This window comes from Dipteris shenzhenensis, chromosome 20 (genome assembly GCF_047967505.1).
Source record: "Dipteris shenzhenensis isolate YYH24624 ecotype China chromosome 20, Dip_SZ_1.0, whole genome shotgun sequence".
Lineage (NCBI taxonomy): Eukaryota > Viridiplantae > Streptophyta > Polypodiopsida > Gleicheniales > Dipteridaceae > Dipteris > Dipteris shenzhenensis.
This window is the reverse complement of record NC_141615.1, coordinates 53032561-53045653: the sequence shown is the minus strand read 5'-3', so window position 1 is coordinate 53045653 and position 13093 is coordinate 53032561. Positions and strand designations below refer to the sequence as shown.

Sequence of the window (13093 nt, the reverse complement as noted above, 5' to 3'; positions counted from 1 at the left end):
GTTGGGCTGTACGGAGATACGAACGGGGAGGCTGAGCGTCGGCAATGGGAGACGGGAGGGAGAGGCTGGGCGACAAGAGAGTAGGCAGCAACAGGAGGACGGAGGTGGGAGTAGATAGGATTAGATGTATTAACGTCCGCAGGAGGCCTCACAGGCTTACGGTACAAGTACAAAGTACACAAAACAAATGGGAAAACTCATACCTCAATGGGATGGAGCAAAGTCCGCGCTAGGACCCTTGCTGAGTACTATGTTGATCTAAAGAGCTCAACAACTCGAACCAAAATTAAGTATCAAATACAATGTAAATACAAATTGAAGTGAGGCAAGCTAAGAGCTAGGACTTAGCAACCAAAGCCTGTTGTTGTGGTGGCTCGTCTTTAAGTGGTGAAAATATCTCGTATCTATGTCTGTTGCACTGTCTCACGCTGTGATGGGAAGGGGGGCATGTTCTCCTCGATCTTTGTACCCGTTGGGCTATGTTTTGAGTGACCCCTTGTCTCGGGTAGTCTCCCTTGAGAAAAGTTGTGATAGGCCAGACCTGAATAGTGTGCGCTTTAGTTGCTCTTCGTGTCATAGGTGGTCTCTATGTCTCTCTCTCGGTGGGCCCGTGTCGGCTCTCTCTGTTGATCTTGATTGCTTGCATATCAGCTCTAGCTCCTCCTTCGGCACCCCATTGTGCCCTAGAGGTGACTCAAACGTGTAAAAATCATTGACGCGTAGTTGTGCACTGCATCATTTGGTCTGGTGGCCTCTTGCTACTCTCTAATTTGCCGTAGTAGAGTATTCGTGTGTCAAGGCATCTCAAGCAGATAGAGCCCAATGCAGACTTGGTCATGAAAGTGGATCAGTCTCTAACTCATCGATATAGAGACCAAAGAGTGTCGGAGACAAAGGACACCCCTGCTTCACCCCTATCGTACTGCGTACTTCCCCCGACAGCCCCGCCCGTGTCCTGACTCTACCTGTGACTCTCTCATACAAGGCCATGATCGCCCATTGAATCTCCCCATTGAATCCCAAGTCACGGAGTCGCTGGAAGAGTCTGAAACGCGGCACAGTGTCAAATGCCTTTCTGAAGTCCACGAAGCAACAATAGAGCCGTTGCTTACGTGACTTCGCCTCCTCAATCAAAGCCCTGAGTGTGAAGATATGATCTAGAGTCGAGTGCTCTGCACGAAATCCTGCCTGCCCTCTAGCTCTCATGCCTGTCGCCTCGGCATGGTCATTTATATGTCCTTCTAGGGAGAGAGAGAGAGAGAGAGAGAAAGAAAGTTTATTAAAGTCTTTGGGAAACTCAAAAATTTCCCCTTGAACAAGGCATTGAACAATAATCCATCTCCCATGGCGATCATTGAGAGCCACAACTCTTAGAATAGGAGACAAAGAGATTGAGGGACTGCCTTGAGTGCTACAACACTCCTAGCATTTTCTTCCTGGTACTCAACTGGAAGATCACTATTTGATCGCCGTTCATCATTACAAGGCTAGCCAATCGTCAGTTCTGATAACTGCTAGTCGACGGCCTCTTGCTTAAGGCGGAATCCCCCTGATTTCCGCTCCCTACTATTGGTCCCATATGCATGGTCCGATCCATAACACATCTAAGTAGACCAAGCACTTCCAACGACACGAAGATTGGTTTCCTCGACGATATACATACATAGCTGGAATTAAAGCAACTCACTCCCGTGTATCCACTGTTCAGGTAAACCAACAATACACGGTTTATGAGAGCGAGGCACGTTTTAACACAAGATGCAACTACTTTATATATTTTTATTTAAAGACCTTGTTTCCTGAAGAAGAAGTTGCTGCACTTTTGTCCTCTCCTCAGGCTGATGCTTCATGCTAGGGTAGAGGTCCGGAGGGTGGAAATGCAGACGTAGACAGCCTGTTAGTTGCTGTACATACTTGTCCCATAACTGTAAATATGCTTGATCATCTGAAGTGTGTTACTCTCAATGTACAGGGAATGTGTGATGGTCGCAAATGGAAACTGGTCTGGATGTATATCAGGGAATTGCAGCCTGATATAGTTGCTTTGCAAGAGCATAATCAGCATATGTATGCTGGTCAGATAGGCCATTATGATATCTTCTATGCTGGAGAGCAGTCCTTTTCTGGTGTGGCTTTTTTGGTAAAGCACGACCTTCAACTTGTGAAGGTCTATGAGACTAAAGACAACTGATACAATGAGCATAACGGTGGCGGTCTCAAAACGGGAAAGAGGTTATGAAGGACGGTGTGTCTAGTTCTGATACAAAAAATATGTGTCTACCTCCCGATGATACAAAAAAGAAGGGGGGGGCACCAAAAATGGGGCAGAGGGGGGAGATACAATATATATGTGCAGGTGGTGATCATCAGAGACCAATCATAGAGGGGCCGTCAAATGGGAGGCTGGAAAAAACCCTGCGATAGATGATTGGCCTTTGACGTCACGCGGCCTAGTGGAGCTCGGTTGTCGGGGGCGGCGGGTGGCTCTGTGGATGAGGGCAACGGTAACCCCGGTGGGGCGGGCAGAGAGCAGAGACGAGAGAGAGAGAGAGAGAGAGAGAGAGAGAGAGAGAGAGAGAGCTTGCATGCCTTAATTTGCATATTTTTTGGTACAAGTAGTATGCGAATTGCCTATATTTTTTGAGTGCCTTGTTGCTTGTGTAGGTGCCTCTTTGGAGTTGGTAGCGTCTCTTCAAGGAGAAATCGGCATTGCCCCATATGGTGATTCAACTGATTTTGTATAATATCAAAGCCATTGAGATCTATTTTGGAGCTGCATACATTTATGTTTTGGTGCTTTTTGTTTCTCTCTCTATATTCAATATGTTATGAAAACTATAGGAAACCGTGTGGCATCTCAATGTATCAAGTCTATCATCATATAAAACTGTATATCAATGCTTGCAAGTTTGAACTCTAGGATTGTAAAGCTGCTTAGGTTAGTTGACAGCATGTATTTGAATCAATTATTGGCTACACTTTAGGATGAGGAAAGAAGAGTAAAGTTGCAATGATTGAGCCCAACCATATATTTGGACACTACACATATCAACGAGAAAGTACATAGTTGAAAGCCTAAAGAGACTAAGCAAGCACAAGCATCAACGGGTGAAAGATGAAAAATATTGTGGAAAGATGACACATGGCAAAAAGTAGTGTTGTCCAAAAAAAAACAAGATGAGAAAATAACAGTGGAGTAGCCATTTTGCAGCTACAAGTTGATAGATTCGAATTTGAAACTTGCATCTTGCTATCTCATTGCTAATTGTAGATAACTAGGCTTTTTTGTATTTTGATTTGAGGATAATTAGTGTTTGAAGTTTTGAGGTCTACATTTTAATTTTCTGGGGAAAAAGGAAACACTACCACGCTTGTGAAAGGATCAGATACAAAGTAGTTACTATTCATAGGAGCATTGTGGTCCTTGTGGACTTCTTACTAAGGGTCTGTTGGAAAAGACGATGAACTATAGACTTAGTTCATTAAATTACCCTTGGGGTAATTTTGGGTTAAGATTAACCATTATATTGGTCTATCTCGTGTGGGCTTGCCATGTGTCACACATACATTCACTCACCACCATCTCACTCACTCTAGGGCAGCCGATTAGATGCAAGTATTGCATGTGGTGCATGTGTTTACACTGTATTGCATGTGGTGCATGTGTTTACACTGTCAAGTGTGCCACATAGGATGGGGCTGAAGCTCGTTGGTTTGCTATATTTGGGTTCATTGTGCATTTGTAGTCGATATGATGCATCATTTGTAATATACCAAGGATCTTGATCTGTATGGTCAACTTGATAACTACATTCCCCCTTGGATTCACAATCAATGTCAATATACACTGTGTCAATCTTTTGCATATCCTCACTTCCAAGATACATTGTGTGAGGTTCATTGGCATAATGACTGTGATTTTGATGTTCACCACAATGATTTCCTCTTCCACGGAAATTCCCTCTATTGCTGCTAGATTGACCTCCTTGATCATACTGCTTCTTTTGTGGCAGTCTCTTTCATAGTGTCCAAACTTACGACAGTAGTTGCACTGAATGTTTGACAAGTTTGTGGATACATTCTCACATCCCATGAGAGCCACCAGGGTACCTGGATATATGGAAATTGGGCGTGTACTAGGAGCGTTAGCTCTGAGCACCTGATACTCTTCTACTATTTTGCTACTCTACTATTTTGTTCACTAGTTTAGCACTTTAGCTTTCGGCAAGGGCCTTATTGAGCCTTTTGCTTCAGCCCATAGCGGCTTGTATGAGTTACTTCTTGGCTTAGCACCTTTTTGTTTTCAAAAATATTACTTCATTAACTATGAATGAAAACCACAAAAGCAAGCTCTAATGCGGGAGGACATCATGCCATGCATGAGAAAAAAAACCAGCTCAACAAAAATCCAAGGTGGAGGCTGAAAATGCCACCTCAACCCTGAAGGAGACTAAGAGAAGAAAGGAGATCCTCTCCAAACTCTGAAAAAAGTATATCTCCTAGCTGTAGCTGCTCTAGAGGATCTGTGCATACTCACCCAGATGGCCATCAGTGTGTGTATAGTATCAGTCCATATACTGGCCATCAGTGTGTATAGTATCAGTCCATATATTGGCCATAGACTGGGAAGGGTGAACCTGGGAACCCTCCATCGCCTCTGTACACTTGGCCCTCCAAATATGCCCAGCTGTAATGCTAGCTAGAATCTCCCATGATGTGTCTACGGAGCATGAGCAGCTCTGAAAGGAGTGAAGGGAACATCTTGGAGAGAACATGACTCCACAGAGTGCTATCGTATAATGAAGGCTGAGTGTGAGTCTGAGTCATATCCCTTGAAAAACACATGAGGGCCAGTAAGATAACCATGCCACTGATCCCGAAGTCATGAATTTTGTTTTGCACTTTGTCTTGTAGGCCCGCGAGGCCTCCTGCAGACGTTAATACATCTGTCTTTCTTTCTTTCTTCCTTGAAATCTCCCTCTATTGGAGTGATTTTCGCTTGGATGCTGATGGTGATGCTGCCGTGGATATTGTTGATGATGTTGATGACCATTTTTCTAAGATGCTCTTCCTCTGCCTCTACCTCTGTCTGAGGCTGTGAATGCTTGATCATTGGAATGACGTTTTCATGCTAAAATGGCATGAGTCCTCAATTCTTCACCAAAAGTAACACTGATTGTATGCTTCTAGTGCTGGTACTTGCCTTTGAATGACAATACTCTGGACTAGATTCTTGTATCCCTTTCTTAGTCCATTCAGGGTGACTTGAACCATCTCTGCGGGATCCATAGTCGTTGCTGCAAGTTGATTGTTGTAATCTTGTACATAAGCATGACTAGTTTCATTCCTATTGCGAAAACTTTGGTAAATCTAGTTTCTCAGTGTGAGAATCCTGGATGTGTTCTTAGACTCATAAAGAGATGTGAACATATCCCATGCTTCTTTGGATGTCTTCATTATGTTGAGCCGTCCAAGCATGACATCTTGCACATTTTGCATAATAAAATAATATGCATATTTGTCTTTCTTTTCCAGAAGCTCTCTTGGCCCCAACTTGGTCTAGAATGTGTGTAGCTATTAGAGATCCTCGTGGATGACTTGGTTGACCTTGTGTGACAAAAGCAGAAAACAGCCCGTAACTGCTATACTGGAAGGGAGGGAGTCTATCCATGTGGAGTCCCAGTCGCTCAAACCATCTCTTTGTGTGTGCATACTAGCATCTCTGGTCATCTGCAGCTGCTGATAGTGCCATAGAAGAGGACAATGCTAGCGAGGGTAATTTGCTGCGTCCAGAAGTGCAATACTTGTACCCCTTGACCCGGTATAGGTATGCGATAACCTAAAATGCTGCATCCAGTTGTAGTGGAAAGCACCCAAACTCAGCCTCTATGATCTGGTGAGGGACATGCAGATTACCGCGGATCATCTGCGATAGCATGAGAACTTGTAGCTGCTCCACCCGATCCCACTCTATATTTGACAGATCCGGCCCCCAACAAGGGCTGCCGTACATCCCCACTGGACAGACCAAGGAGTCAAACAACAATCCCTTGATCCGCAGATCCTGAAAGTGTGAGAGGAAGCACTGCCTCTCTAATCTGGCGAATGAAGCATATCCCCTGCTCAAACTGGCTTGCATCGCAGGTCTTATAGTGAAGATAGGTCCATAGAAGATTACCCCAAGGTATGTATATGACGAAACAATTTCAACAGGCGACCCGTGAAACGTGAAATGCTCCCGGTGCATAACGGCTCGAGATGTATTGAAGATCATGACCTTGGTTTTACCAAGGTTGACCTTCAAATCATGGGACTCACAAAAGGATTGTAGTGCATCAAGGTGTCTCTGGAGGCCCTCTGCTGATGAAGCAAAAGTCCCACGTCATCTGCATATATCAATATCCGGATCAGTGTGCTTGCAAGAGAGCATCCATCCCCCCCCCGTGTCTGCATATCCTTCTCAAGCTTGTCAATGTAGATGCCAAATAGGGTGGGTGATAAAGGACACCCTTGTTTGATCCCAATAGTGCAAATGATCTCATCTGTCCACTGCAACAAATTAAATCATAACGGAGGACGACATGGGAATGGGCCTAAAAAGTGAGCTGGAGTATCAACAGAAGTGGAAGGCACCAACTCAGAAAATTCTCCACAATCAACCAAAGGAGTAATTGCATTGCATTGCATGAGCTGAAAAGGAGATGAAATTCTTATGATACTAGCCCCAACTGGGGCAGCCAAAGAAGAAAATGCAGTGTCCACTCTGGTAGCATTGTCTGAAAATCTGGTTATATGTGTGCCACATAAACCAAATCCTCCATTGCGTGGAAGAACCTGCTCAGCTGAAGGAGAGAGTGGCTAATGAGGAGTCTGAGAAAGCATACGGGACTCCTAATCCGAAGGAGCATGAATAGCACACCGGGCATTTCTAAGTACTATCCATTTGTGACAGAGAAGAAGGCCCCAAGGAAAGATCTTCTCGAGGGGGTTGAGCTATCTTTCTTTTCTTCTTGGGCTTCATTTTCTTCTTTGGGAAATCCTCGACAAAATACACAAAAAGTTTGCAAATGCGACATGGATCTCAATGACCAGTAATCTTGATCCTCTATTGAAGAGGGAGCCATTTGGTGTCTGAAGCCTGATGTAATCGTCAGATATGTTAGGGTCAGAAAGAAAAAACCTAACCCGAGGGTCTCTATCATACCTGAATGTCTTTGCTGCTGTAGAGGGCAAACTAGGGAGAGGAGGAATCTCTCTGACCACTCTAAACGATGTCCCAATGGTGCAAAGGAGCTCAGATAAGTGTGAGGAAGGTCCAGAAACCTCATAAACAAAGAAGTCATCCTCTAATGGGTCGAAACCCAAGGTATAAGAAGAGAGGAACACCACCTTAGAGGACAAAACTAGAGGGCTGGCCTGAAGCACTTGTGCTTCGATGTGTGCCGAATCAAAAACCACCTAAAAGAAGCCTCTACTCAAAAACCAGAATTTGAATAATTTCTTGGAGAGATCAGGAGGTAAATCAGAGAGCATCCAATCCCATGCTTGACTTCGTGAAGGGTGGGATCGCCAGCAAAGAGTGTGCAGTGGAACTTTCGTATCCCACATCTTCCTGTTACTGCTATAACTTGTCTTTTGAGATGAAGAAAAAACTGGTGAAGGAAAATTCTTGCGCCGAAAAAAACCTGAGCAAGAAGAAAAACACTTCACTCTTTCTTGAAGAAAACGGAGAGAATGAGAGCTAGAGAGAGTGAGAGAGTCGAAAGCTTGGAAGCTGTAGTTGCTCAATAGAGTGTAAAAGAGTACAACACAAAGTAGTGTAGATAAGGTTTTGTCATAGTGACAAAACCTTAGTAGTCACTAACCATAGTTAGTGAACTAACTGCAGTTAGGGGGAAAAACCTCTAAAAGAGGGAAAAGTGCCCTTAACTAACTTATTATATTACATTGGTCACTGCTGAATTATAGATATAATTCCAACACCCCCCTGCAGTGCCAATGTCATGTACAAGGCTGATCAATCACCAAACGGATATAAGTTCAGGGCACTGCGAAATGCCTCGAACTTCTCACGTGGTAGTGCTTTGGTGAAGATATCTGCAACGTTGTCATGTGTGGACACAAAGATCATACTGATCTCTCCTGCATGTAACTTCTCTCTGACGTAGTGATAGTGAACCTCAATGTGCTTCGTGCGAGCATGAAACACTGGATTCTTTGCCACTGCAATGGCACTCTGACTATCAGTGAGAATTGGAGAAGGACCCTCCAAAGACAGATGAAGATCAGCAAATAAACGTCTCAGCCAGACACATTCCACTGTTGCTGTGAAAGCTGCCCTGTACTCAGCTTCACATGATGAGGTAGCCACTGTAGATTGTTTCTTGCTTAGCCATGAAATGCAAGATTTTCCCAAAAAGAAACAATTGCCACTAGTGGACTGCCTAGTGTCATAATCACCAGCCCAATCTGAATCACTGTAGGCATGCATCTGCAAGTCACCCCCCCTGGGAAATAGTAAGCCAAAAGACTTGGTGCCTTGCAAATAACGGAAGATGCGCTTAACTGCCTGCCAATGCATAGTTTTAGGGCTGTGCATATACCTGCTCACCTGAGATACTGCAAACTGAATATCAGGCCTAGTATTGCAGAGATATATGAGGCATCCAACAGCTTGACTGTAAAATGTGGCATCAACTGATTCTCCTGCATCATGCATTGTGAGTTTCAGCCCCGGTTCCATAGGAGTAGATATGGGCTTACACTCTTGCATGTTAAATCTGTCCAAAAGTTTCTGAACATACTTGGACTGAGACATAACAGTGCCACGTTTCTCATGAGAGAACTGGATCCCCAAATAAAAATGAAGCAGCCCCAAATCTGCTGACATATCAAAGTGGGTCTGCAAATCAGTTTTGAAATCTGCAATTTTGTCGTCATTGGACCCTGTGAGCAGTAAGTCATCAACATAAAGAAGGATGACTAATATTTCCCCCCCATCCATCTTGATGTAGAGGGTGCTCTCAGTAGGACTATTGTGCAGCCCCTTGCTGGTCAAAAAGGCATGTATTTTGGCATACCATGCACGAGGGGCCTGTTTCAGCCCATATAAAGCTTTATTAAGCTTGCAGACTTGAAGTGCATTTGCTGTAATTCCAAAACCCGGAGGTGGTTTGACATACACCTCTTCCAGCAAGTCCCCATTTAAGAAGGCTGTTTTGATGTCCAACTGATGAACATTCCACTCAAAATGTGCAGCCATTGCAATTACTGATCGGATGGTGGTCATTCGGGATGTAGGAGCAAAAGTCTCCTCATAATCTATGCCCTTTTTCTGAGCATAGCCTTTAGCAACCAGCCTGGCTTTATATCTGTCAATGGAGCCATCTGGCTTCCGTTTGACTTTAAATACCCATCGTGTGCCAATAGCATGTTTACCCTGTGGCAAGTCCACAACATCCCAAGTCTGATTTTTGGCAATGGACTGCAACTCATCGTGCATGGCATTCATCCAATGCACATTACCTTGTGCCTCTTCAAATGTGGCAGGCTCCTCTTCATCAAGGAGAGTACCTGCATATGCTGATTCTACTGAATTAGCACCTTCCATGTGCCTTGCTGCACTGCGAGTCCTGCCAGGTAACGGGGCATCAAGTTTACTCTCCCGGAGAGTCTGTAACAGCCAGTTTGGGACTGTTTTTGCTGCATGTATGTCTGCAATTTCTTGCTGTACCACTTGTTCCACTTCCTGTGAAGGAGGCATGACATCCCGTGGCGGAACTGAAGCATTTGAAGGTTGCTGTAAATTCTGATTTGGATCAGAAAAATCAGCAGGGGAACCCAAAGCAATGGGTAGCAACCCTTGAAATACATCTTCTGAAGGTGAAGGCATTTGAAAATCAGCCTGAGTGTAAGCTGAATTTTCAGAAAATATCACATCTCTACTTACAATGATTTTGCGTGTAGCAGGATTGTAGAGACGATACCCCTTGCTTTCTGCACTGTATCCAACAAATATGCATTTGATGGCTTTATCTGACAATTTGTGCCTAAATTCAACTGGCACATGTGCATAGGCAAGGCATCCAAAGACTCGGAAGTGATCCACTGAAGGCTTCCTGTCATTCCAGACCTCAAAAGGAGTTTTTGTTTTTAAAGCCTTAGTGGGAGCCCTGTTCAAAATGTAATTGGCACACATCAAACCCTCTAACCAGAATTTATGAGGCATGTGTTTGCTTTTCAGCATACATCTGTCCATTTCCATGAGGGTTCTATTTTTCCTCTCAGCTTTGCCATTTTGCTGAGGGGTCAGCCTGACTGTGAGCTGATGCACAATACCCTTTTGTTTGAGGAAAGCATCAAATTCTGCAGATAGGTATTCCCCACCTCTATCCGTGCGTAATATCTGTATCTTGAGCCCGGTTTCATTTTCAACCATGGCTGAAAAGTGTTTAAACACTGTGAACACTTCAGATTTCTTTTTCAGCCCATAAACCCAAGTAAAATTGGAGTAGTCATCAATAAATGTGACAAAGTAGAGATGACCACCCAATGAAGGAGTCCTCATGGGACCACAGACATCACTGTGTATAAGCTGCAATTTGCGAACAGCTTTAACTGAACCATCCTTCTTGAAGGGAAATCTATGCATTTTACCTAAAATGCACCCTTCACAAGCATGTGGAGGAGGTATCTCAAGAGGTGGCAATGCATCAACCATTGAAAATTTCTGAAGTGTCATCAAGCTGTTGTAATGCATGTGGCCATATCTGGCATGCCATAATTCTGCATTTTGCATGGCAACTGTAGGGGAAGAAATTGCCAAAGCATGAGCTGCTCTTTTCTGAAAAATATCAAGCTGAAAAAGCCCACGCAGCAGAGTACCAGATAACATTAAGGCATAGTTAGCTTCCCTGTCCCGGACAGCACATTTGTCATCCTCAAAGATGACCTGAAATCCATCTCTGTTAAGAGTGGACACTGAAAGGAGATTTTTGGTTATGCCAGGCACATATAAAACATCAGAAAGTCTGAAAATTGAGCCATCAATTGGCACAAGTGACTTTCTTACCAACAGGGGGTGGATTCAAGGAAGTAAAGAGACACTTCCTCGAAGTGATGTGCTTGGATGAACCGCTGTCAAAATACCATGTGTTCAGTGTTTCATCAACACTGAAAGCAGATGCATCTGAAGCCACTCCCACTCTCCTGGGTCCCACTGTAAGCACCTCATAGATGCACCTCCATATAACCACAATCTTCAGGATCGCAAGGCCAAGAGCAGAGGGTTGGGGTCTAAACACCACTGCAAGCCCGCTTCATGATCCACAAAGCCAGCAATCCTGACAGGAATTGGATTCTTCCATCGGTGGACAGGACGTACTGGCATATGCATATTTTTGTTTTTCTTTATATCTCGGGTGTTAGTTTGTTTCATATGTCTAGCTGAGATAGGGCCATTATATTATTACATTTGTGGACGTACTGGCATTATGTATTGGTGTTTTTAACAATAGAAGCTTTTGTTGTGACTAACGTTAGGATTCTACATCAATGGTTCATAAATGCAGGTGGGGACATTGGAACTCCTCAGTGTCAAAAATTCTTTGATTATTGGAAGGAGAAGGCTTATCCAGGCTTGCCATTGAGTATGGCTAGGCCTCGTGCGTATGTGACCCATTTGATTGACACGGTGGCGGTTTTTTTCGAGATTGTGGATACCCTTGTGAGCTCCAATTTACAAGTGAATGCGTCAACTGTGCTATTAGCATTAAACGGATCTGGAATTGGATCTCCAAATTTTACTGGTTGCACAGGAAATGTACAAATTGATCCCGAAACAGGTTCACGCCGAATTTCTCCTGATCAGCCTGTCACATACGATCTTGTTTCTCTTGTGAACAATACTTGGGAGGTACAACTTTCAGAAAATTTGTTTAGCTACTTCTCTTTAGCTTTCCATCTAAAATATTTCTATCAGGCAGTTGCACATTTTAAAGGAATTTAGACTTTGGTGAGAGAGATTTTTGTTGAAAAAGTTAAGCTTTTGTAAGTGTGCATGGCTGTTTACTTTCATTGATTTTCGAGGTTTCTATTAGCAATGTATGTCATTTAAGTTTCAATGTCAGCGTTAGTCAGTTAGCATCAGTCGTTAGTCAGTATTGGTGTCAGCGTTAGTAGTTAGCCAATGCAAGTGTTAATCATCAGTCGGCATGAGGCACTAGCCAGTGTTAGCATGAGTGGTTATTTAGTATTAGTCATCATACTCAGTTGTCAATCATCAGTCTTAGGTTTATAAATTTGTAGGTTTAAACGAGATACAGGGTGCACCCTTCTATTTGATTAAGCTTAACTTGAGACTCGAGAGCCATGTGTTTGATATCACCCGTGTTGAAGAGTTAGCAAGAGATAGGGCAATGTAGTTGTGGACAGTTTGTGTAGGCTGGTTGCGGGTGTTATAGAAGATGCATGTATAGGGAGCTGCATGGAGAAAGAGCTGCTGCTGCAGGGAGTCGCACCAAGGAGGGAGAGCTGCTGCAGGGAGATGCCCCGAAGAGGGAGAGTGTTACATTCCCACAAAAAGGGCTCATCCAAAGTCTCTTCCACCCAACCACGATTCCGTGAGTGCCCTCGTACCTCAACTCCTCTTCGAGTTCCCTCCCTTTTCTTTCTTTTTGGAGCCTATCTCTAGAAATCTCCCCTGAATCCAGTGCTTGCCACTCGGAGTCCAATTGGGTGCCACATGTCCACCATAAAAGACCTTAGAACCCTAGTTCCCTTTAGACCTTAATATCGCACTCCATATTGATGCAAGCACTGTCGAGCCCCTTGGTTTCCAACTTCACCGTAACCACACTAGATAATACCGGGATTATGGCTGACGTAACATTCCCTTCCCCTTAAGAATGGTTTACGTCCTCGAAAACAAAATTGGGAAACCTCCTCTGGAGACTGCTTATCTTTTCCCATGTTGAACTCTCTTCAGATCTATCTTTCCACTTAACTAGACATTCGTTCCATATAGTATGTCGCGTTCTTTCTTCTTGTATATCTAAAATTTTTTCTGGTTCATGTGGTAAAGATGCGGGTTCAA

At 43.9% G+C, this 13093-nt stretch overlaps 1 protein-coding gene across 2 annotated transcripts in view; it reads left to right on the top strand.

The window, feature by feature from the left end:
* Positions 1–13093, top strand: part of LOC147889838 (uncharacterized) — a 174515-nt gene that overhangs the window by 140829 nt on the left and 20593 nt on the right. For both annotated transcript variants that reach the window (XM_087391646.1, XM_087391645.1), the window contains 2 exons: positions 2665–2721; positions 11571–11914. In XM_087391646.1, the coding sequence (XP_087247772.1) occupies positions 2665–2721; positions 11571–11914 (401 nt within the window). The remainder of the gene's footprint in view (positions 1–2664; positions 2722–11570; positions 11915–13093) is intronic.